Source organism: Amblyomma mixtum, chromosome 1, assembly GCF_055824585.1.
Source record: "Amblyomma mixtum isolate Tamu chromosome 1, ASM5582458v1, whole genome shotgun sequence".
Classification (NCBI taxonomy): domain Eukaryota; kingdom Metazoa; phylum Arthropoda; class Arachnida; order Ixodida; family Ixodidae; genus Amblyomma; species Amblyomma mixtum.
In genome coordinates this window covers 278473696-278499693 of record NC_143012.1, presented here as the reverse complement: position 1 = coordinate 278499693, position 25998 = coordinate 278473696, and the positions used below count along the sequence as shown (strand labels likewise).

Below are 25998 nucleotides of genomic sequence, written 5' to 3'. Positions count from 1 at the left end.
ATGGCAGAACACAGGTGTGACATTGTGACCAAGAAAGCAAGGTGTATGAGTACAAAAATGTAAGAAGCAAGAACTCAAGTCCAAGGTACAAATGGAGACTTTATATGCCAAGAAAACCGGTTACACTTCTGGTTCGGCAAAGAGAAAAATAGGGAGTTACTTTCCAGCCATAGATGTACCAGGAACCTGTGTCGCCACAATACTCTCTCATCTGGAGTGCGGCACGGTACCTTCAGAAAGTCCGAAGGGCTTCAATTTGCAGCCTTTAAGGCACAGTGGCATTGCGACAACAGTCCAAGATAGAATAAATCTTAAATGCACTTCATGATTTTCAACCACGTAGTAAGGCACTGACAAGCATTAGAGGAGGCTGTCTTGAGACTTCAAAACTAAACTTCACACCCAAACAAAGCGCAATGCCTGCCTCTGCTACTGAACAAATAACAAGGCAGGCTAATGTTGTCCAGACAGTTATGCTGTCCTTTTCTCATCAAGCAACAAAAGGCAAACAACAGACATACAAGCATAAGCAAACAAAAAAAAAAACTGCTGCACAAAGACTTAAGGATCCCAACACCATATTGCACACACAGCTTTTGAAATGACAGCAACCTGCTGGGAGAAGCAGCAAGCTCTAACCCGCACAGCCACACATAGCACACTACATATATTGCATTTGCCAAGCTACAAATTTGCAACTTGATACACCGGTATAAAAGCAGAGAACAAAGCTGGCAGGTTGCACCATGCAGTAGCCAGCACAGCGGTGATCTCCGCAATAAAAAAAAAAGTGAGGAAGGGATAGTTTGTTCAACGCACCATGCCACGCAACAATCACACAGATAAGCACAATAGACAAATAGCAACAGTAGGTCAGCAAAAATATATCAACAGTCAGCTGCAGTAGGCTTTGTAACCTGGGTCAATTTTGGTGATGAATGCAGAAAGGCTTGTAATTAAAAGTACCACCATCGTAGGAATGTATAAACTCCGCCGTATCAACGCATGTGGTCTACATGAGGCAAAACAAAAAAAATGCACTTGCATATTTACTCAGTGCCCAAGTGAAGTGATAAAATAGAATTAATGTTAGTAGTTATTGAAAATAGAGAGCAAATATTCAAATCATGTGCGTCACAACATATTCCTGGAATTCGTCAGTTTCGACATTCCAAGACCACAACAAGAGTGCATTCCATTCATTTTTTTAATCCAATAACATATGAAAAGCACAGCACGGCACATGGCTAAAACCACACAACATGCGCAAACTCGAGTCCATTTTTATTGGATGCACTGGTGCAGTACGAATCTGCCTTCTGCACTCAGCTCTGTTCAAAAGCAACATTTCAAGCTCCGCGTAGAGCAGAAAATTCACTTTTCCCATACTGTACCAAAAAAAAAAACCTAGCAAACAAGCAAGAAAACAAATGCTTGTGACCTGGGCACCGCTCATGTCGCAAGATTATGCATTCATTGCAGTATTGCCATTGTACAGTCACATAAGTTACCAGTACACTGCATTCCAAACCGTGGTGCTAAACACCAACTCAAACTTCCAACTGAACTATACTCACTGCTATTTATCTGGAAATCCTATCTTACTCTGTAGAATCAACCAGTGCTGGCTTGCAACGACATGCATGTAACATGAGTGTATATGCCATCAAAAAAAAACCCTGCATTTTAAAAATGCAGTCATATTTATATGATGTATAGTATGCATTCAAGCTGTAGAAAATTTACAATGGCCTGTGGCCATGAGCATAGCAAGGTTATCACTGAGATTCACCCAAAGATAGGGAGAACAGGTTCAGTTTACCTTCAGCACAACAAGGCACTTTGGTGGTGCATATGAGAAAATGGTGAATGGTTAGTTAACATTGAGAGCAATAGGACTCCTGCAACATTATTATGCTGCAACACAATACCACAAAAAAAAAGAATCCACGCAAGGCCTGGACACAGAGTACGATTAACTGTGAGTAGAAAGGAGCCCGATGACTCTTGTAACATGCACAGAAAAATTATGCTTTGTTTCAACAGTGAATAAGGCACATGGTTAAAGGTAAACATGTTCAGAATGCTTGTAAGGTGGTTTCCCTTGTCTCACATAACAAAACCTATGTTTCTTTCACAAACGCAAGACAACTGGGCCACTTGTATTCAAAGGAGCAGCTGTGGCTTGCCACATTCAAAGCACAAAGATTACAGTCATATGTTTGCTGAGATGCAACTCGTCGATTATGCGCCGAGTCTTCACCGGTTGATCGCTGTTTCAGACTTGTCTTTCATGCCAGTTCGTTCGTCAAGCACACTAAACGAACATAAGACTTCAATGGCCTCGAAGTCGAGAGCTCTTAAAAATGGTGACGCGCGTCCCTAGCATTCTAGCGGCAACGCCTGTTGCCAACTAAAAAGCCAGCAACAAAAATGCATTCTGTGCAAACCACATCTCACATTCGAGGTGGTGCTCCACAGTGATCAACCGGCACGCGTTGTCAGATGTGCGGGTGAGCAACCAGGTGGCTGGCAAAATCATACCTGTGTTTGCACTGGTGACCACAAAGGTTGCACCTCCACGGTTTGCGGAAAGAGTGAGCTCCACGATGAAGTAGATACAAGGTGCGGTCGTAGAAGACAACGTCACAGTACTGGCAGGCAAGAGGGCTCGGGTAGCGCATGTCAACACCACTGTCGCCATCAGCGGTAGATGTCTCGGGTGTACTGCGCATCTGCTTCTCATCACCTTTGTCTCCAGTGGAAGTGGATCCAAATGCTCCAGTTGGGGGTGGCGAAATAACTATGCCAAGGTCGTGGTTTCCGTGCACCGAAGTCGCACTCCACTGCCCACTTGTACCAAGGGAGCAATGCTCCTGTGACGAAGATGAAGAAGGCATGGTCCAGTTTCCTGTGTCAGATGTAATGAACCCGTGGTCTTCAGTGGAGGTTTGGTTGTTGTGAGGCGAATCCCTGTTCTCATCAGCTCCTGCTGCTCCTGCGTCAGTGGTGGCAGCAGCACTGTTGTTGTTGCTGGTGCTAGTGTTGTTGTTGCTGTCACCATGACTACCTCCAAGCGTATCTGCCATCCCCTCCTGTATCTCCGATTTAACCACTACTATGCCATCGTCGTCATCATCATCTCCGATCTTTTCAGCAGTGTCACGCTGCGATGTGACGCTAGTGATTCGAGGTGATATCTCCGAGTAGTCTCCTTCAATGTGGTGCACCTCAATGGCGCTCACACCATCCTCAGAGGATTCATTGCGGTATATGTCCATCGCGCCTATAGTACTAGGACCCAAGGTGCAGACCTCACCATTCGGACCCTGGTATGGTGAGGAAAGCAAGGAAGCGAGGCCTGGGGACTCCGCAGTTGGGGAAGACGAACGCAGGGCTCTTCGAACATGGTAGGTCATGTAATGAATCTTGGCTCCACCAGCCGAGGTAGCAACAAAGCCGCAGATGTTGCAGATGTTGCTGCGTGGGCTGTAGCCAGATGAATGGGCGTTCGACAAGTGACACTTGAGCATGGGGACTGAGGGAAATGTCTTTGCACAGAAGGGGCAGCGTAGCGGTCTCTGCTTTGAATGCTTGCGGACTGTGTGCTCAACAAGGTGGTCTTTGCGGAAGAAGCGTCGAAGGCACAGGCGACACTCAAAAGGACGGATGCCCGAGTGGCTGAGCTTGTGTCGTCGCATGTTGGCAAACTGCGTGAAGCGCATAAAGCAGACATCACACTCGTACGAGCGATTGTCTCGCTCTCGCTCTTCACCAGACTTGGTGCTTCCCGTGCTTGTGTTGTTGTTCACCTCCCGCACTGCCACAGCCATGTTCTCGTTACCAGGTGTTGTCGCCTCTCCCTCAAGGTCCATCTTGTGCAGCCTCACACAGTTATGACGAGGTTACCTGCAAACCTATGAAAAGATTAAGCAAGTTATAGACATGGGGAAAACATTCCTCAGACAAAAATTCCCACTTTCAAGCCCTTACTTAAGAACATTTAGGCTGCAATAATCTGATGACTCATGGAAAGTTGCAGTTCAATATGAATGCACTACGCAAAAAATAGGTTTAAAGGAAGCCAAAGCTACTGGAAAGAGATATCTCGTTCCTACATAATTGTACAAGGATGGCAAAGCTACTTTTGAAATGTACAGAATGTTTGCACAAAGTTCATGGTTTATGGGGGTTTAACGTCCCAAAGTGACTCAGGCTGTGAGGGACACCGCAGTGAAGGGCTCTGGAAATTTCGACCACCGAAGTCGGGATCGAATCCGTGTCTTTCGGGTCAGCAGCTGAGCATCATAACCACTGAGCCACCACAGCGACTTGCTTGTACAAGGCTCACACAAGCAATAAATTTTTCTACACATGGTAGCAAATGGTGGCGACTGCTTTTCTAACACCAGCTGCAATGAGTGGCACCAAAATAGGGCTTGACAAACAGACTTTTCCAACAAGTCTTTTCAATGCTGAACTATCTGCTCCTACAAGTAAACAACAGAGTTCATTAACGCCCCTCGTAACTTTCCCACAATGCACAAAACATAATTTTGTCAATCATCATATGACAATATAATTATATGTCCGCTCATGGAAAAAAAGAAGAGAGAGACCGTGTTTATTGAACGCACCTTTTTCCTCAAGAAATCTCCCAAAATTCATTATACGGGGTAAGGTATTCAGAAAAAATGTCAAGCCGTAAAAATGGGACAAAAAGTAGGCTGATCGAATAAACACTTCATCCAGTATGAGCCATCTTTGAAATAAATGAAAGCACACTCTTCAGTACGAATTCTGTGCGTGACACTTCAGCCGGTTGGCACATAGTTTGCACAGGATGGAATGACGCGACAAAGCAGGACGTTAAAAGAACACAACCTGCACGCATCCTGTTTTTGTTGCTGTGCAAAGTTACACTAGACTGACGAATTACCCTTCATGAACATTATTATTCCTTGTGCGAAGGTATCTGCATTACTGAGAAAATTTGAAATGAAGTCCCCAACTTCCATCCCCAGTTGCACACGCCATTTTCATGGCATGCAAGAGATCCATGCATCTAGCATACCATCTTGCTCAATTTGCTACTTCCCTTTAGTGTCACTTTAAAGGGATACTGCTGTTGGGATTTAGGCATCCCACCGCTGCCACCACTGTTGGGACTGGGGCGTCTCAGCCTGCTGCCTCTGTTGAGCAGAGCTGAGCGAAGAACGGTCGATGCGACGGTGAGTGAACTGACGTTTATATACAGAATTTACAAGGCTTTTTACAAGATATGTACAAGGGCCGTGAGCACAATGGACTAGGACGAGGCCCTGCGGAGAGCGTCTCTCTGGCACGAGGGCGTGTCTGCTGCCCGTCTGCTACTATGTCTCAATGCGGCTCTGTTCTTATAGCCGCCGGTGACCGTTTCGTTCCTCTGCACCAGGCGTTCCTCTGCTCCGATAAGGTCACGCCACAGGCCACCGCTCGGATTGGCTCGATCCGACGCTAGTGAGGAGGAGGAGGAGGAGGAAGGGTCTGCGCCGGCCAGCCAGGATGACGGCGTGCCATGGCGGCGAGTTCGTGCCTGCTTTGCGCGACGGCGGGCACGCAGCTCTGGTTCCCAGACAGGCCAGCGGAATGGGGGTTCAGGCACAACACTGCACTAAATTTTAGGCGCTCTAGTTTTGTACTGCTAAGAAAGCTGGCTTTCCTATTTCAACCAAGGACCCGACTGTTTTTTGCACAAAGCCAGTGGAAAGCACTTTTTCCCATATTTCTTTCTACGAATTGGTGCACCTGGCAGCAGCACCACTCGTTTGAAGCTGAGATGCCACATGTCTCCTTGTCTCTGTGCCCAGCTGGCCCAGCCACTTCAGCATGTGACTGCTGAAGCTGTCTGACCTCTCTACGAAATGCATAGGGAACACATTGAGAATGTCGTCACTTTCTGTAATCACTTGTGCCCGGAGTCTTTTGAGCTGGAATCTGATCCACGCATGCTGACGGACCAGTAACGGGGGGTGCCAAGCTACTGTTCTGCCTAAAGTTGTAAAAGTAGTGCTGCAGAGGGAGGGGACACACCGTGTCATGCCTTTCAGAAAGGTGCTAAGCTCCAAAGAATATGAATCCGTGTGGCACAACCTTCGCAACAAACCTTCCTGGTCCGATGTTTTATCGGCGCCGTTTCATTGATGACTACTGTTGTGTCCCCTTATTGCTTTTGTGTGTGTGCGCCCCCGCGTCCTCCTCCTAACGACAGTTCGCATCCTCCTCCTAACGACCACTCAATCCTCCTCCTAACGACCACTCGCATCCTCCTCCTAACGACCGCTTGCCCCTCGTCGCACGCTGTCGCCGGATGCCCCCCCACGGTGCGCCCCCGCACATTCCTCCTGTTCTGGGAAGCCACTCCCTGCCGTGGACGCTTCTCCACTCCCTCCTTTCTTCGGGCGGCCAGTTCGGCTCCTGCCTCGGTCGACGCTGGTCGCACCCTCATCGGCTTAAAATAAACGAAGTCTTAAAGTACCGTGTGCGTCTTTCGCTGCATTCAACACAGCGACCGGACACGACAGTGGCGACGAGAAAGTGGATTCGACCCGCGCTACGCAACGCTATTGACAAGCCATGGCTACGCGAGGGTTTCCCAATCAGATACCAGAATTCAACGGCTCATCGTGGTCATCGTGGGTTGGACGCCTTCAGTTCTACTTTGAAGCTAACAACATCACAGACCCAGCCTTGAAGAGGGCCAACCTGCTGACGCTGTGCGGGGAGCAGACCTACGATACTGTCTGCGCCCTTATTCAGCCAAGCACACCAGCGGCAGTGTCTTACGACGACATCGTAAAAGCGCTGCAAAAGCACTACGACCCAAGGCCATCCGAGGTCTACAGCCGGGCTCGCTTCCAACGACGAGATCAACTGGGAGGAGAAACTGTGAGCGCCTACGTAGCCGCGCTCAAGAAGCTCGCTGCCGACTGCAATTTTGGAACGCTGTCGACAACAGCTACCGGGCAGGAGGGAGACGCAGCTTCTTCTGCTAACACCACCATGCTTCCCTTGGACGTAATGTTACGCGACAGATTTGTGTGCGGACTGAGTGACGAGTCACTGCAGCAGCGCCTGTTCGCTGAGAAGGACCTCACATTCAGCAAAGCTTACGACATCGCCGTTCGAGCGGAGAGCGCCGGTCACCAGCAGAGAGGGATTCGCCGGAACACCGAGCCGGTACACCAGACAAGCAACCAGGTGCGCAAGCCTTCTGTTGTTGTAAAATCGGTCAAAAAGGCACAACGCTGCTGGCGGTGTGACGACCAACACAACCCCCAGGGATGTCGATTCCAGTCAGCCACGTGTAATTTTTGCCACAAGCGAGGGCATATCGAAAGAGCATGCATTACGAAACGGAGACTTGCCAAGATAAAGTCACCTTCCCAGCCTAATCACAGCGTCAACGCCTCAGAGAATACGCCGCTATCTGATCTCCATGGAACAACATCAGCAACACCATCTGTGTTGTACGACCTGAACACCATGAATCTCGGCACGCGACCGAAGATTTTTACAGAAGTAAGCGTACATCACCAGCTGATTAAGTTCGAGGTGGACTCCGGCGCAGCCTGTACTCTGATCAGTGAGGACACGTTCCGAACTTCATGGCCATCTGACGCACCCGCCCTGCAACAAGACGACACGCACCTGCGAACGTGGTCAGGACAGAATCTGCCACTATTGGGCTCTGCCAACGTGCAGGTTAACTACAACGGCCAGACCCATACGCTACCTCTGCTTGTTGTGAAGGGCACAGGATCAAGCCTTCTAGGGAGAAATTGGTTTTCTCCACTAGGCGTGATGATATGCGGCAAACATCAAAACGCCGATGCGCTAAGCCGTCTGCCACTAGACGCAACTGTTGACGAACCATTTCCACCAGGAGACGTTCTGATGTTCGAAGCACTGCCAGAACCTCCGCTTACAGCAGGCACAGTTGCAGCATCTACGCAGAAGTGCGCAGCTCTCCGGCTAGTTTACACAGCTGTTCAACAAGGCAACGTGCATAAACTCAAAGGGGACAACTTCGACGCTTACCGCAGGCGAGCTACAGAGTTGAGCACCCATCGCGGCTGCATCATATTTGGGTCCCGAGTTGTGATGCCGAGAGAACTACGCGCACAAGCTATGTCTCTCATCCACGCCGGACATCGGGGCATCGTTGCAATGAAAAAGTGTGCCAGAAGCTACATGTGGTGGCCTGGCATTGACAACGACATCGAAACAGTGGTGCGAGAATGCAAGCCTTGCCAGAGCAGCCGGAGCGCCCCGCCGAAAGCTCCTGTCCCAGAATGGGAAAAGCCAGACACACCATGGCACACACTGCACATTGATTTTGCAGGACCAATTGAGGGCTGCACTTTCCTTGTGGTCGTAGATGCCTACACAAAGTGGCTTGAGATAAGGCAAATGGGACAGACGACTTCGGCAGCAGTCATTGACAACCTCCGATCACTATTTGCAACGTTCGGCCTGCCGCGCAAGGTAGTGTCGGACAACGGAACACCGTTTGTGTCTGCGGAGATCCTCAAGTTTTATCGCGACAACGGGATCTCATCAGTTACATCGGCCCCCTACCCAGCGACAAACGGACAAGCCGAGCGCTACGTAGCCGAGCTAAAACGCGCCCTTGAAAGAGATCAGACAGGCTCGCTGCAGCGCCGCCTTGCGCGCTTTCTCTTCAAGCAGCACACGACGGTTCAGAGCACAACAGGCGAGACCCCCTCGAAAATGATGTTCGAGCGTGAAATGCGAACCCAGCTCACAGCCATCCTCCCCGAGCCAAAGGCAGAGACGTTCCGGGAAGAAAAAGCAATTCCGCGCTGCGGCACGCTTAATGAGGGGCAGCGCGTCCTCGCCCGACAGTTTCTGAAAAAGCCACGCTGGGAGGAAGCTACAATTGTCAGACGCATAGGCCTGCGCTCTTGGCTCGTCAACATACATGGCACAGTAGCACGCCGACATCTCAACCAGCTGCGTAGATTTACGACGCCGTCTGAGAGCTGTCCGCCAGCGGAGAGAACACGTGCACCATTTTCCCACATAGCCTGGCACCTCTTCCCGGAAGAAGAGACTTCGCCCAGGACAGACCCAGGAGACACAGCGAACAACAGCCAGCCTACAAGTGTTTCTCCCCCGAGCGCACAAAGCCAGCGCACGCGTGAGCGCCGACCCCCTGCACGATACCAGGCAACTTTCTAAGGGGGAAGGAAGTGTTGTGTCCCCTTATTGCTTTTGTGTGTGTGCGCCCCCGCGTCCTCCTCCTAACGACAGTTCGCATCCTCCTCCTAACGACCACTCAATCCTCCTCCTAACGACCACTCGCATCCTCCTCCTAACGACCGATTGCCCCTCGTCGCACGCTGTCGCCGGATGCCCCCCCACGGTGCGCCCCCGCACCCTCCTCCTGTTCTGGGAAGCCACTCCCTGCCGTGGACGCTTCTCCACTCCCTCCTTTCTTCGGGCGGCCAGTTCGGCTCCTGCCTCGGTCGACGCTGGTCGCACCCTCATCGGCTTAAAATAAACGAAGTCTTAAAGTACCGTGTGCGTCTTTCGCTGCATTCAACACAGCGACCGGACACGACAACTACAAAACAAACTTTGTTCCATTGAGAATCCTCAGCACATCGTTGAAATGATGACTCAAACCTGACACTCTGCCATTAGTATTCTCTAAAAAATTACTGGAAGCATGACAGCCTGCTTTAGCAAAAAAGAGACCTCAACTGCGTGCAAGTTACAGGTAATATATAACACAAGCAGAGCATGTTGCAAAATATGCACTCAGTAGCACATTTTGACTGCATGTAATTACACACACTATAGATGATCAAAACGCGGCAGCATTTGTTACATGCACTATCGGGGACAAAAGTTTGCTGGGCGCGAGTTCTTGGAAAACCGTTAATTGCAGCTCCATCTCATGACCACGTTGCCTGATATTGTTACCAGAGAAAGGAGGATTTAGGCCTTTAATACCTTCATACAATATCAGGCGACTCAGTGGTGAGGCGGAGATACAATAAACGTTTTTCTAGGAGCTCGTGTCCCGCAAAGTTTCGTCCCCGATAGTACATTTCCTTGACAAAAGAAAACTCCGGAGTATTCTCATCGCTTCCAGTATTCTCACTGATTGAAATAACCTCCGATGGAAAACGATCTAGCACGCAATATGGAACGGAACTAAATTGGAGTTCGTTTTCGTTATTTCAAATTTGCAATACATATACCAGACAAACTGTCGCATGTAGACACAATAGGTACAGGTATACCTGAACAGGCAGAGAAGTAAATGGATCATGTACTAGTCTTTTCACGTCAGCATGTGCAAATATACGGAAAATTAAGTGCAGAGCTTCTTCTTACAGACCCAAGACAATCAGAAAGTATTACGAAAAAACATTTGCAATTCACTAACGAGGCCCACGCCAGGAGAACTACGCACTCCCATTCTTGGAAATTGTGCACAGTTTCACAACATAGCAACAATGCTCCAGTCACAAAAACTGCAGCATACCGACTACTGGTTTCAAAATTTCGACATAGTATTTAGGGACTAGACACATGAGCACAAAATTTGTACCTCCGTCACTTTCCATCACAATAATTTGACTGCCTTTTGAATATGCTTTAAACAGTTTATTTGGGGGGGGGGGGGGGGGGGGGTGAATGCCCAATTTTTTTTTAACCTCAAGTACATACAGTAGGGATCAAAAAGATAATAGTTTCAGTTTTTTTATACAAATTCAGAATATCACAAATATAAAAGACATATCTGCTATTTCAGCGTATATTATGATGCAACAATGCCCTCTTCTACCACCAGGAGTTATTGGAAGCATAAATGGTTGCCTTCAGTTTTTCACTTCTGTCCTTTGATAGGCACTTACTGTTGCGATCATTTTTCGTCTGTTCTCAATTATTATTACCTTCCTGTCGTTTTCAAGTGATATCTTCTGTGATTACATGTATTACTGATATATACAGGGTGTCCCAGCTAAATGTTACCAAGCTTGTAAAAAAAGGGGATGTTCCCAAGCCCCAGTGAGACCAACTGAGGGTTGTTGACAGTCTCGTGTCCTAGTCTGCGGTAGTTTTTTATTATACAAAAGTAATTAATTAGCAGATGGTTTAGGTTTGGTTTATGGGGTTTAACGTCCCAAAGCGACTAAGGCTATGAGAGACGCCGTAGTGGAGGGCTCCGGAAATTTCGACCACCTGGGGTTCTTTAATTAGCAGAGCTAACTTATTAATTCTTGCCTTCAGGAAGAAAGTGTCAATGCGTAAATGCCATAGAAAAATAACCGTTTGCCGTGTTTGCAACCCAGTACCACTAATACAGCTTCTTTTATTTGCCTTAAAAGGAAGCCCGTGAAATGCAAAAAGAACCACGTGATAGGGAAGCAGTTTCAGCGCTCCCAAACGACCGGTCAAGCAACGACATCCGCTTATGTTTGCAACGCTGTCCCGTACAGGGTTTGGCCTTTCGAGGTGGTGGAGAGATATGCACCAGGAACTGCTTATGCGTCATGGAAAGTAAGCGGGCGCTGCTTTCCAAGGAAGTGAAGCACGGCTTTTTCGCAATGCTCGGCGGCATGGCCACATGCCATGCCGCCGAACTTGCACCGTCACGCGCTGAAGAAGCGGTCGCCCTAGCGCCCATGCGACAGTTGCTGGCGTATATGTCACAACCATCGCAAAATCCCGAACCCTGTTCGGGACAGCGTTGCAAAGATAAGCGAATCTCGTTGCTTTACCGGTCGTCTGGGAGCGCTGAAACTGCTTCTCTATCACGTGGTTCTTTTTTTACTTCGCAGAATTTCTTTTAAGGGAAATAAAAAGAAGCTGCATCAGTGGTACTTGATTGCAAACACGGCAACCGGTTATTTTTCTACAGGATCTACAATTCCTGCATTGACACTTTCTTCCTGAAAACAATAATTAAAAAGTTAGCTAATTAGTATCTGCTAATTAATTACGTTTGCATAATAAAAAAATACTGCAGACTAGGACACGCGACTGGCAACAACCCTCAGTTGGTCTCACTGGGCTAGGGCACTTCGTCTTTTTTAAAAGCTTGGTTACATTTAGCTGGGATACCTTGTATAAGCAGTGGGCGTGGTATGAGGCCAACATAACGTCTCATCAAGACTCCTCAAATAGCAAATATGCGCAGCTACAACTATTGGATAAAACATTAGCTTTCACTCAGAGTAGCGCAGTCCAGGCCTTCATAAATTTTGAAGACCAATGGATTTAGGCGAGGATTGGCTTTTCGATCTTCTCAGGAGACGCACCTGAATGACCAATCAATTTGTCTAGAAAGAGATGCTAGTGTGAGCAAAAAAAACTCTAGACTCTCTTATCTACGTTTCCAACGATTTCGTTCTGTTATCAGGCCCTACAGTGACATGGGCTGTGAAACACTATGTGCGATGTGCTGAGCTGAACAACAGGAGCTCAGTTCTAACCCACACATCCCTGAAAAGAGTGTGGTTTCCAGGATGATGTAGATAAATGAACACCTGGTGTCGATAGGTGATAAGTGAAAAACAACGACTTATTATAAGAGTCGAAGTTCTTGTCATGCAGGTAAGATGGGACTCATTGCATACGGCACTCTAAGCACAATTTACATGGACCCTGTTATCAACTGCCCAAGTTAAACCACAGAGACGGGACGTAACACCAAGGGCTGATTCTCCGTTCATGGAGTTGGCTCCTTGACTGAGTTAAGGTACCACGAGCGAAGAGGTTCAACAGGGCAATCTTGAAAAGGTTAAGCTTGCATAGGCATGCAGGAATCTTGTTTTGGTTATATGTTTCAACAGAAATAAGACCTGAAGCTCTCTTCGACGCTTGTGAAACACTGGATGAGGAAGACGATGGTGGACCATATGGAGTGGCTAAGCCGGTCTGCTGATATTATTTCAATTGAACACCTTCCGATAAGCATCAAACATTGTCCAAGGAACAAAAACGCCAGTAGTGCTGTGTGGAAAGTCCACCTGCTGCTGCAAGAGTGCGGAAAACACAGACTAGAAGTGCACTGACAGCTTCCTGGACTCCATGCTGTAGCAGAGTCAAGCAGTGATCGACGGCAAAGGCTTGCGAGCACTGTCCTGGCAGCATCTGTACATTGTGAAAAGGCACTCTTGAAATTGTTGCCTTATTTTATCATGCAAACACAAAATATAAACAACATCTTCACGCAGCGCAAAAAGCAGTTCTTCAGTAAATTTGCTGTGGGAACAAATTGTGGCTTAATATGACGGTAAACATTGGCAGCTATTGCGTAAAATGACTGACATGGTCTTCCTACCAATTTCGTGCGGAAGTTTTAGCACAGCAAAAAGTTAGATTCGAAAAACTTCAATATCATATCCTTTTGATCACTACTGTAGATGCTGACGACCACGAACTAGGAAACCACAACATGCTTGACTGCACCCACAGCCCCCAAACACCTGGCACAGGCTGACAATGCAAGAGTATGGGTCATACACCCCACTAATACTTGTGCACAGTTCTGCCCCATTAATATGACCTTAAACTTTACGGGAGCCAAACTTTTTCAATGTATTTACACCTCCTAAATATGGAAACTCACTGTCCAGACAATCAACAGGTTGAAAATGCACTGAGCCCATTGGGATCCATTATTTTAGTGCAGAAGCACTTCTAGCTGCACTCGCCGTGTTTCAGTGGTGTTTCAGGAAGTAAATACCTCAATCACACTATGAGTAGGTGGTGGCATTCATCTACACTGAGGTAGTTATGCACTTTTCATTTTTTTTTTTTTTTTCAAAAGGAAGGTTTAGATTCTGTTGATTTTGAGGAAACGGAAGGTGCATTAACTGCCTCGCTGGGTCAGTGGACACCTCAATCACGCTTTGAGGTACATGGCGGTTGTGTTCTCCTGAAAAACACTGTGCTGTCACATAATGCTTCATGCTTAGCAATGCTAAACGGCCAGCCATTTTTTTTTGTCCCATAAATATGGACAGCGATGACAACAAAATCATGAGTGCCTCTAGGAGATTTTACACCCATAATATTATGAGCACAGAACACAACTGGTTTCAGTTTATTAAAAATGTGCATAATGCATTACTTATCAGAAGAAGAAGACATTTAAAAGAAGAAAGCGGTGCAGGCTGTGAAATAGCCCAGCCCTGTAGCTATAGAGCCATGATCATCAGCCTACTTATCAGAAGAAGAAGACATTTAACAGAAGAAAGTCGTGTAGGCGGTGAAATAGCCCAGCCCTGTAGCTATAGAGCCATGATCATCAGCCTACTTATCAGAAGAAGAAGACACTTAACAGAAGAAAGTCGTGTAGGCGGTGAAATAGCCCAGCCCTGTAGCTATAGAGCCATGATCATCAGCCTACTTATCAGAAGAAGAAGACATTTAACAGAAGAAAGTCGTGTAGGCGGTGAAATAACCCAGCCCTGTAGCTATAGAGCCATGATCATCAGCCTACTTATCAGAAGAAGAAGACACTTAACAGAAGAAAGTCGTGTAGGCGGTGAAATAGCCCAGCCCTGTAGCTATAGGGCCATGATCATCAGCCTACTTATCAGAAGAAGAAGACACTTAACAGAAGAAAGTCGTGTAGGCGGTGAAATAGCCCAGCCCTGTAGCTATAGAGCCATGATCATCAGCCTACTTATCAGAAGAAGAAGACACTTAACAGAAGAAAGTCGTGTAGGCGGTGAAATAGCCCAGCCCTGTAGCTATAGGGCCATGATCATCAGCCTACTTATCAGAAGAAGAAGACACTTAACAGAAGAAAGTCGTGTAGGCGGTGAAATAGCCCAGCCCTGTAGCTATAGAGCCATGATCATCAGCCTACTTATCAGAAGAAGAAGACACTTAACAGAAGAAAGTCGTGTAGGAGGTGAAATAGCCCAGCCCTGTAGCTATAGAGCCATGATCATCAGCCTACTTATCAGAAGAAGAAGACACTTAACAGAAGAAAGTCGTGTAGGCGGTGAAATAGCCCAGCCCTGTAGCTATAGAGCCATGATCATCAGCCTACTTATCAGAAGAAGAAGACACTTAACAGAAGAAAGTCGTGTAGGCGGTGAAATAGCCCAGCCCTGTAGCTATAGAGCCAAGATCAACAGCCTACTTATCAGAAGAAGAAGACACTTAACAGAAGAAAGTCGTGTAGGCGGTGAAATAGCCCAGCCCTGTAGCTATAGAGCCATGATCATCAGCCTACTTATCAGAAGAAGAAGACATTTAACAGAAGAAAGTCGTGTAGGCGGTGAAATAGCCCAGCCCTGTAGCTATAGAGCCATGATCATCAGCCTACTTATCAGAAGAAGAAGACACTTAACAGAAGAAAGTCGTGTAGGCGGTGAAATAGCCCAGCCCTGTAGCTATAGGGCCATGATCATCAGCCTACTTATCAGAAGAAGAAGACACTTAACAGAAGAAAGTCGTGTAGGCGGTGAAATAGCCCAGCCCTGTAGCTATAGAGCCATGATCATCAGCCTACTTATCAGAAGAAGAAGACACTTAACAGAAGAAAGTCGTGTAGGCGGTGAAATAGCCCAGCCCTGTAGCTATAGGGCCATGATCATCAACCATGCCAGCCAATTTCAACAGCAGAAAACTGGAGAAATTTACCAATGTCTAAATGAATCTGGATGGATATGTTGGGACTCTAGTGACACACTACTAACTACTTGTGGATACTACCAAACAAGGAAAAAACTAATCTCGAGCAATCAACAAATATTCTGGGTAACTTTCTTGCACACTTTACAGGCAATACAAAGCCCATACGAGACCTCTGCCTGATGCTGCATGGCTCACGCTACTCAGACTCTTGGAAAGCTAAGGTTTTTCCCTGAGGCCCCATGAGATTGTCGAAAAATCGCGGGGTTGCAGTGGAGCGCCGAAACTAGAGGTGCAACATAGTAGGCTCCTAAGACCGAACTCCCTAGCCTGGCTTGCACCCCAGGCATGCTCCACTCCACATTACTTTCATCTTCTGCCTAATTGCGTAGCTGGCACCACGTCGCCAGCTGGGAGCGCCAAACTGAGCGTCACCGCGCTGCGGCATCAGTGGGCACTACAGGGACCCCCGCTTAAATGAAACAGCTTAACAAATACGCCGGCGAGTAAGAAATGGGACTGTCTTGGCGACAGGAAGATCGGCGGATGCACCGACAACTTCCAAGGGGAGCTCTATGGCAGGTTTCTCAATGTAGGCCGGTCCAACAAGACCACCTTTTCGCGACAATTCAGGAAGATGGTAGCGGACTTGGGCGTCTGGACACGGTACAGCCCGTCATAGGAGGATGCAAGAGGCACCGTTACAGCGTCTGACCTAGAAAAAAAAAATGTGTGTCGAAGATGCAAAGGTCTGGGTGCAAAAAGACGCTATGATCAGACGATCGAGGTAGGGCCGGGTGCAGATGTCAAACACAGTCCTATAAGCATTGGAGGTACCGCAGGGGCGGTGGCAAGGGGGCCGAAGGAAGGAACAAGCCTCCGGGAAGCCGCAGGGGTGCACAGAAGACGAGTCTAGTTTCTGAACAGCGAAGTTCACAACGAAGGACAGGATGTAAACCAAAAAGCACCTAAGGAAGATGTTTGACAGAGTGCTCTCGGTCCAGACGCGCAGTGAGGGCAGCCTTGAGATGGCGATGTAGCCGCTCGACCATGTCGTTGGTGTAGGGGTGGTATACTGTGGTACGGCAGTGCTTAGTGCCAAGCAGATAGTTAAGGGAAGTAAAGAGGGTACACTGAAATTGCCAGCCGCAATCTGTTGCAATAATACCAGGGCAGCCGAAGTGGGCAACCTATACTGAAACAAAGGCTTTGGAAAGTGTTTCCGCAGTGATGTCCGGAATGGGCACGGCTTGAGGCCAACGGATGAAGCGGTCAATTCTTGCCAGAACATACCAGCACTTGTGAGAGACCAACCAAGTCAAGATGTACAAGGTCACAGGGACAACCAGGTGGCAGGAAAGACCGGATGGGAGTCTTCATGTGGCGGGCCACTTTAGTGGACTGGCAAGCAAGACACGAGCGGGTCCACTGGCGAACATCAGTGCTAATACTCCGCCAGACATACCACTGGGTAACGAGGCGCTGTGTGGTTCAGACGCTGAGATGGCAGATGTCTTGATGTGAGTGGAAAACTGCTCAAGAAAGGCAGCCAGAATGAAAGAGTGAGGTAGGGCCATTGACATGTCGCACCAGGGCAATCCGGCCACGAACGGATGAAACACCGGCTGCAGACAGAGTGAACAGCGGTGGTCACGCAGGGCTTGCAGCACAATGTCCTCTATCTGTGCCTGGTCTAATTGCTCCCAGTCCACAGCAGATGGAGAAGTGCCAACGAAGATGATGCGTGAAAGAGCGTCAGCTGCCTCACTGTCGGTGCCTTTGATGTGGCAGATATCCATTGTGAACTCCGATTATAGGCAAGGTGATAAAGTTCTCGTGCAACATACTTGGAAACGTTCGTATGGAGCACATATGCCAGAGGCTTGTGATCCATCAGAGCCTAGAACTGCTGGCCCTTCAAGAAATGTCGGAAGTGCTGTATGGTGGAACAGATGGCCACGGCCAAAAACGCTGCAGTGGGTCTCAGCAGGTTGGCGTTTCCGAGAGAAGAAATCCAGTGGGTGCCACTCAGAGTCTATTTGCTGCTGGAGAACAGCGCCGATGGCCATGCTAGAAGCATCTACCATGATGCAAAAGGGCACGTCAGTCCTTGGGTGAATGAGAAGGACCAAATCAGCAATGGCTTGCTTAGCAGCCGTGAAAGTAGACTGAGCCTCGGGTGATCAGGAAATCGCAGATGAGGAGCTCTTGATTGTGTGAAGAAAGTCGGTCGAGGGTGCAAAAGCTCGGCGCAGTGCGGAATAAAGCGCCATGAGAAGTTCACGAGGCCTACAAACTCCCACAGCTTGCGCACAGTACCAGGTACTAGGAAGTCTTTCAAGGCCTTGACATGGGAAGGCAATGGATGAACTCCCAACACCAAGATGTAGTGCCCAGAAACTGGTGCGGTCCGCTACACTGACAAGGTCTCCTCGCAGCAGCAGTAAAATGGCACCGGTTAATTACGTTCATTACGGCAGCTTCTTTCAGTTTTGTGTGAAGTGTGGAAGATTTTAAGCTTATTTATGTGGAGCCGAGAAACTTCCTTGCATAGACTGTAGAAAAGAAGGGGAGGGTTACGCGCATTTATTTACATATATTTACAACTTTTCACAGTAATAGCATTAACAACACATTGTATGTATCTGCTGCTATATGCATTACAACTCTTTGTATTCATAGCCATTTACATTCATGTCTGTTTGCTTGTATTTACACGTATTTACAGTCATAATAAATTTGCACTGCGGCGCAACCACCTTTGTACGCACGAGGAGGACAAAGCATGTCCTGCGCGAGCGAAACACAACAGTGAACGAAACAAGACATACGTAAAGTGCATCTGGAGACGCCAATTCGTACAACCTGATGTGTTTGATCTCCCTCTCCTGCAGCGCCGAGCGACAACGCCAGTAAAACAATGACGCGGCGCTGAAGAAACGCTGCCTTGTGGTCTGACCTTTATGGTGACTACTGCGCCTGGACACGTGCTGAAGCGGGACTTGATTTCAGTTTCATCTGTCTCCTTTTTTTTTTTTTTTTAAAGCACATTTTAGTTTTGCACCGCTCTATTAGCGCCTGGCTGTAGTCAGGACGAGGCAGAACGTTCTAATGCCTTGGCATCAGCTGCTGCGCCATGCATTTACGAATGGAATTCACTTTTCGCTTCTTAAAACAATCGCAGCTGCAGGCTGCCATGTACAAAGAAAAATCTTTATCTATCTGTCGTAACAATGACAGCTTATCTTGGAAAAAGTAGAGCTACGACTTGGAAGCTATTGCTACCTGGTAGTTTCGAAAAACGCCTTCTCGAGAGGACTTACCATGCCTTCCTTATTTCATTCGCCGATCTTCCTTACTGAATATGATTGAATTGCAAACCAATAATAGCAAAACTACCTTTACCCTCAGATTTCATATTTCCGCCAGGCAGTGTATGAAAGACAAACATGATTCAAAGAAACTGCCACAGCCTTTCGTTGCAATGCCAACGCCACAGCACCACACCCTCTGTGACTCCTTTTAAAACCAGCGCCTGCAGCGGCTCCGCAATGAGCAGCACCGCAAACGGCGCTCTATGACGCATCCATACCTGACAGTCAGCCTCATGATCATGAGAGATGCTGAGCACTGCCTCATGAAGAGAGGACATTTCAAAAATTGCCTTCGTCCACTTTCCATCGTCAGGCAGCACTCAGATGGCACTCTCCCCCACAGACGTAGAGCAGGCACGAAGGCTAGCCGACAGGGGAGAGTAGGAAAGGATTACAGGAGAGGGCCTTGGACAGTCGGATCGGTCTTACTCGGCAGGCATTGCAAAAATAGGGGAGGCGGTGGATATACTATAGACGAGGTTCTGACTGCCTTTTGGTGGTGCCGAATTATGCCATAAAAAGGCACATTTGCTTTTTAGTCTCTATAGAAACAAGGCCAGTGCGGCCACGAATTCAACCCACAAAATCATACTCACTAAAAAAAAAAAAAAAAAATGAAATGTCATTGTTGCGACTTTGAGGATGTTTCAATATTTAGACATCACAGGTCATAAAAAGCGACTGACAAAAAATCTAGAGGTAATGAAAAAATTCAGAGGGCACGTAAGACTGCCTGTGTGCTGTGAAAGCAAAATATTTAGTGTGTCATCGTGAGCGTTCGACCTCGGCACAGGTTGCACACTATGAAATGAAACAAAGGCTTGCCCCTGAACGTTGCTACCACAAACTCTGAATTCAAAAAGGTCTGAGTGAAACACTCCGACACTCGGTTTTAATAGCTGTCGTGAGCTAGCCTCCAACCTGGCTAGGAAACGTATGCGACATGGAAAAAGAGATCAATGAATGGTTGCATCACAATTTTAATATGAAAATTAGTTTTTGAGGGAAAGGAAATGGCGCAGTAACTGTCTCAAATCTCAGTGAACGCCTCAATTGCGCCTTAAAGGGCCACTGACCAGGGTCCGGACATTTTTGAAAAACAAGCCCACTGCATAGATGAGGCATCGAAGATAACCTCTGCAAAATATTAGAGCCATGCGCGCCCCGAAAAGCTGCGAAAATTCAAATCAAAGACCGTTCGTTCTTTCCTTCCTTCAAAAACGGGCCCGGCCCACTACTCTGCACCCCGCTGACGTCAAGGGGGGCTACTTTTGCTAAAGGCACTCCATTGGTGCATCGTTCTGACTGACGGGAGAAGGTTGGGCGTAGCCTTGGCGTCGCGTCGTCTGCACAAGGCTTTCCGCAGCGCCTTCTGTTCTGGCTCATGCCTACAAACCCGCATGAAGGAACAAAAAAAAAAAAAACTGCGGAGGGAGCGTGCGGCGACAGCCTTGAACCCTAGCCATAAAAAGTAAAAAAATAGTAAAACTGAGGGAGTTGGTCCCCCCCCCCCCCCCCCCCCCGCCGTGATCACGTCACGAGACGCTCTGCGTGCGCGCTCCCTTCTCAGTTTCTTTTCTTCTATGCGAGCCCCCCAAAACAAGGTTTTAATTAGTAGTGCAGCAGAGCCTTTCCCTCGCTCGCCCACATGACCGCTCCGCACACACACCCCTTATCTTTCGTGCATCTTGCGTACGCCTTGACTCCAATGAATGACATATGCTTTGGAGCGGAGAAAAGACACAAACACACAGAACACAAACACGCATGGAGAAAAGCAAACGGGCGGTTGCCGGGTCCGCGCTTCGCCGTGTGTTTCGAACACAACCGACTTCCGCCCCTCCGCTCGTGAAACGGTGGGGAGGCCTAAAAGAAAATGAAAAGGTGGCTCGTTAACTGGGAATGACAAACAGATGTATGAAAGGATGCGCTCGCTAACAAGTCTAGGTGGTCGAGCCGATCGCGCCTCTTGATCGTTCAGTGTGCGGAGAAAATGCAAAAACCAAGAAAAGAATTCTATTGAAGGCGGGGCCATGACGTCGCCCTGTGACGCACTCCACAGACACCACGCCTCCGGCTTACACCGGAGAACGAAGGGGTGATTTTGCCTTGCCGAGCCTACTCGACGAGGAGCGGGAGAGAAGAATTTCGAGGAGGGAATAGAAGGAGAGGAGGCTCGCTCAAAGAGAGGTAGAGAGTGTCTGCTGCGCTGGGGTGGGCACAGGCCCTTTAAGGGAACAGGTAAAGTCTGGGAAGGCATACAGATGAAGGAGCATATGTCGTTAGTTTGAATACCTGTCGCAAGCTAACCTCCAACTTGACTAGAACATGTAATACATACGCAGAGAGCAATCGTATGACACCACACGTAATACGAATGGTTGCCCACAATTCTGGTACGAGTGTAGCCGGGAATACTGGCGCCACACTGAGGTCAGCCAGCGGGGGATATACAAGATATGATATGATATACGACAGATATGATTTGTCTGAAAATGCACTGCTCTGCTTGCTGGGTGCTTCCTAAGGCCACTTGATGAGGTCACCCTATTTCCCTTGCAATCACTGAGATTTCCTGTACAATCTGCGAGTACACACACACTAATACATACAAGCCGCCGGCTTTTCTCGTAATGGGGCTTGTAAGGCTTTCGCCTTAAAATTCTATTGCATGCGTATGCAAACCTTTTTATTCGGTTCTCGGAACTTCAGGACTATTCACAAACAAGATCACTGTTCTAAAAACCGAGCAAGCAGGCGTTCTGCCTTATCTTCGTCTTCTTTTTGTGTTTACCAAACCAATTTTTTTTCAAATGTTATTTTTGACGACCACTTTTTGTGTAGCAAAAGACTGACTGCCTGCACACAGCGAGCAATTTATCGCCTGGGCTACTCCAGGAGCGGGCCCAGGCCCTGGTCAGGCCTCATGTCGCACTTAGTGAGCTGGGCACGAGTGTGATAATGTAGCGGACACGGGTCTGGGCCAGGCATAGGCTTTTAAATCGCGGACCTTAGAATGCAGCCCATGCAGAGCTCTACTCAGAATTCCTCTAATTCTAAGAAGACAGAACCCTTACTTGACAGCAGAACACTGTTCAAGGGCATCAACCACTCGCACGAAACTGATGCTGTTAAACGCAAGGAAAAAACACTCGCAAAAAAGGCACCAAGGTGTCGAGCACTAGTACTCGACAGCCAGCACAGTAGCCACACACAGTCCTATACTCAGGTGGCTTCACCTTTAAACAGTAGCATTCAGGTAATGCTAAAGCTAGTATAGTGACGAGTTAGCGATAATCTACTGTTTTGTACATAGCCTGTTCATGCAGCTAAGTCCACGCCCAAAAAGTAGTTCGCCATACAACAAAAGTGCACACAAGCATATTTCGTTACGCCAAACCTTCAGTGCCGTGAATGGCACCTCCTGGACTTTGTTTTAACTCTTGCCACATTTTCGTCCTGCAACTCATCAAGACTTTGCGAAGCAAGAAGTACATGTGGCGGTATAAGCAGTTGGTAGAGTGAACCGCTCCTACTCAATCCACGCCCAAAAGTAGTTCACACTCAGTGAAAATTATATCTAGAGGGCCCGAACACTAAGCACTTGACAGCTTCCACAGTGATTTTCGATGCTACCACATCATTTTATACTGCTCTTTGTTTTCTTCCAAACACTCACTGCAGTTTCAAGAGGAACGAATGATCATGTGGCACAGTAATATGTATGTCTCTGAGAAATGCTTCTTTGCACAGATCTGTTTGCAAATGAGGACTGAGGCAACTAACCACTTCACTATCAGCCAGTAATCTCCATGACAAAGGACTGAAATGACCAGCGAGGTAAATGCATAAACAGTATTGCCAAACCACTATGAGCTCACTTCTCACCAGCCGCCATGTTGGTAAAAATTACTACTCGGACAACACGTCAGAAGCAATCAACCCCCAGTTAACTGCAATGGGGCATCCAGCCAGATGGGGCTGTGAGAACAATGAAACACTGCTTCCCAAAGTCACCTGGAAGTAACCTGAAACGTGACATCTGTTACATGCCCCAGCAAACATTCGGTACTCGCCCACTGAACATGGATTTGACTACCATCAGATATGAATGCATCAAAAAGTACTAACACCTTCCAGACAAAACGAGGCTCCAGCTGGAACACCAACTCATCAAATGCACTGTACAAGAATAGGCACCCCATAACCACCAAACCATCACAAAGTACGCCAGTATGAATGCTGGCCATTTAATGGCACTGCTTAAGCTTTCGATTGTCGGAGGTCAGTGTTTCGACAAGAATTTTTACAACGGCAACAGAAAATGTGCATGCTGTTGCCACCAATGAACCATACATCAGTCAGCCACGAACACACAAGGTCTCACAAAGCCAAAATATCACATCACCTTTTTTTTTGCACTGGCAAAAATTTGCAACAGCAGTTTCAGGTTGACACTGCCAAATACGAAGCCATCAACGTTTAAGTGGTGACTTAGGCCCTCAAGTACAGTGGTGAGCCGCCTTGTCTAGAGCGCTCGGGCGGTGCACTTCCTTGCGAACAAATCCAGATTTTGTGGCAGCCTCTAGGGTCCAGCTGCAACGCTTACACGGTAATAGCGCCAGATAGCCTCGTAAACAAAGCAGGCACGAAAACTTTGCCCTGTAATGAGGGGCTGCTCTCTAATTTCGGCTTTTGTTACCAAGTGCGCACTGCTCAAGCGCTCTAGACAAGGCTGCTCACCACTGTACTACTGTTAAACAAAATGGAAAAGAGTGTCAAGTGATAAAGATAAATCCCAATCCTTTATGCACAGGCAAGAAAAGCGCCCTTCTAGCAAGCAAGCCAATGCGTACTGCTGCACCTACTGGTAACAATGACAAAGTTATCACCACTCCTAACACACTCACAGGACAAAGCTCACGATCCAGATCATGAAACAAGAACTTGACTTGTAACCTAATAAAATGCCCGCCACTAAGCATCTGTGCCACAGACTCTTACCATTCATCCCAGTTGCTGATCCTCGGCTTCTGACCCTGAAATACTACCTCCCTAATTGCGACATATCCAATTCCATCTTGCCACACTTCCATTACAGTATCTCTCTAGTAGGCTTTACGACTGGTACATTTCCTAACCTACGTCAATATCACCACAGCAGCATTAAGCAGAGTTCTAACAGCAAGATGGCAAAGCACAAAACTGTGATGATATTGCTTACTTCTTCCATCAGACCATAAACACTGCTTGCAAGAGAACTGAAGTGGCAGGGCAAGGAATACTTCAGATGATGTTTTCATAGCTTATTCATCTATATGTGATTAAAAAAATCTGATATGCTGATAGCAAGCAGACCATGTAGGTATATCCTTTCAGTATGAGGGTGCATAGCCTGCATACTTACAGTTACTTGCATTTGTTGATTTAACTGCCCATGAAGTGCATCATCAGCAAGGGGCCTGCAAAACCAGCATTGCATTTGCGGAAACAGGTGTTACCAGATCATTCACACAATTATGTAACTGTAACACTGAGAGGCAAACTAAGCTGAATTCATGAAATGTATGGCAATAAAATGTGCATCTGCAAAAATGCCTTTCTTGTAATAGCAAAAAACTGCACACAGCTAAGGAGAATTCAGACTGTCACGTCGCACAGAACTCGTGAACTAAGAATATGGGCTGCAGTATAAACGAAAATTTTAGGTAAAAACATTCGCGAAAATAAGAGAGAAAAACTTCGAGAGCCCGACCAAGAAAGAGCGATTGAAACTCAAAATTTGCAATGTTCGCGCGTTGGGAGGCAATAGAATCTGCAAATGTACTGCTTCCACTACCTATTCTCTTTTTGCAAATAAGCGAGAAGCGGCAAACTGAAGTCTTGTTAGTCGCGACACGTGACTGGCGAACCGCGTTTAAAATGCAACACTGCTCAGCGAAAAGTGACGAAAAGGACGAGAATGAGGCTTACTCGAAAAGCTCCACACGCTCCGAAATCAAAAAGCGACTTGCCGAGGCCCACCGCAGCGCTTATCTACGCCCGCACGATGGCCAACGATAAAGGGAGCTTCCCATGTGATAGGGAGACGAAGGAAGCCTAGCGCGCACCTGCCGTCACATGTTCCAAACAGCGGACAAAAGATATCTGAGTCAATCACCCACCAACTCACGTAAACTCGAGTAATAAAAAAACGGCTTCACAGCGCGTTAAGAAAAAAAAAAAGAGAAAGGGGCTCCCCCAGCTTTGAAAGCAACAACCCCGCCCTCTCCCTTCCGCGACAGTCCTCAGAACCGGCCTGGGACAACAATAGACGTTCCACGTCCCAAGAACCGAGGCGTCGTCCAGCCTACGGGATTTAGGTCAGGTTTGTAAAACTGAAAGCTCGGCGCCGAAACCTGACGAAACCGTTACAGACTGGTGACGGATCGCTCCCAATCGGCGGTACGTTCGTCACAGGGCCAAAATGAGGCACAATTTAGAGCGCATCGCACGCGAAAACCAGTCGCCTCCCCACTTTCCCGTGAGAAGCGCAGCCGTGCATTCCTCCATGATTGGTGGGAGCCGAAGCGGGATCAAGCTCGTCCAAAACGAATAAAATGAGCGCTCGCTGGCTAGCTTCGTTGGATCACAACGACCGTCGCGCCTGGAATCGCGTTTTTCGCGGCGCCTGGCTTTGTCAGCGTGCCCACAAAACAGGAGAGCTTGTTCGTTGGGCGATCCGGTGGCAATGCGTCCCCCCACTCCTGTTCGGGGATGTCATCAAGTGGCACTGGCCTGAAAACAAGCGCCTGCCGCTGCATCGCTGAACCCAGGGTCCATTTGCGCGCGACTTGAGGACTCTGGGGAGACGTCTGAAGTTTCAAATAAACATGGACTTACCAGCAGGTTGGTATAACGCCTCATTAGCCTTCCCTCGGCGTCCCGAACAGTTTACATTTCCTTGTTTACG

General features: G+C 47.8%; 1 protein-coding gene across 2 annotated transcripts; it reads right to left on the bottom strand.

The window, feature by feature from the left end:
- Positions 1-79: 79 nt before the first annotated feature.
- Positions 80-25998, bottom strand: LOC149371844 (uncharacterized). 2 transcript variants are annotated; one of them, XM_089566136.1, is made up of 3 exons: positions 25929-25998; positions 24454-24508; positions 80-3917 (listed from the first exon to the last, which is right to left on the bottom strand). In XM_089566136.1, the coding sequence occupies exon 3, from the start codon at positions 3873-3875 to the stop codon at positions 2502-2504; it is 1374 nt and encodes a 457-aa protein (XP_089422262.1). In that variant the 5' UTR covers positions 3876-3917; positions 24454-24508; positions 25929-25998; the 3' UTR covers positions 80-2501. The 2 variants fall into 2 exon arrangements, with proteins under 2 accessions (XP_089422262.1, XP_089422263.1); XM_089566137.1 differs by lacking the exon at positions 25929-25998 and adding an exon at positions 25020-25259.

Excerpts from the sequence above, each read along its gene's own strand:
- LOC149371844 (XM_089566136.1), bottom strand. The coding sequence starts at position 3,875 with ATGGACCTTGAGGGAGAGGCGACAACACCTGGTAACGAGAACATGGCT.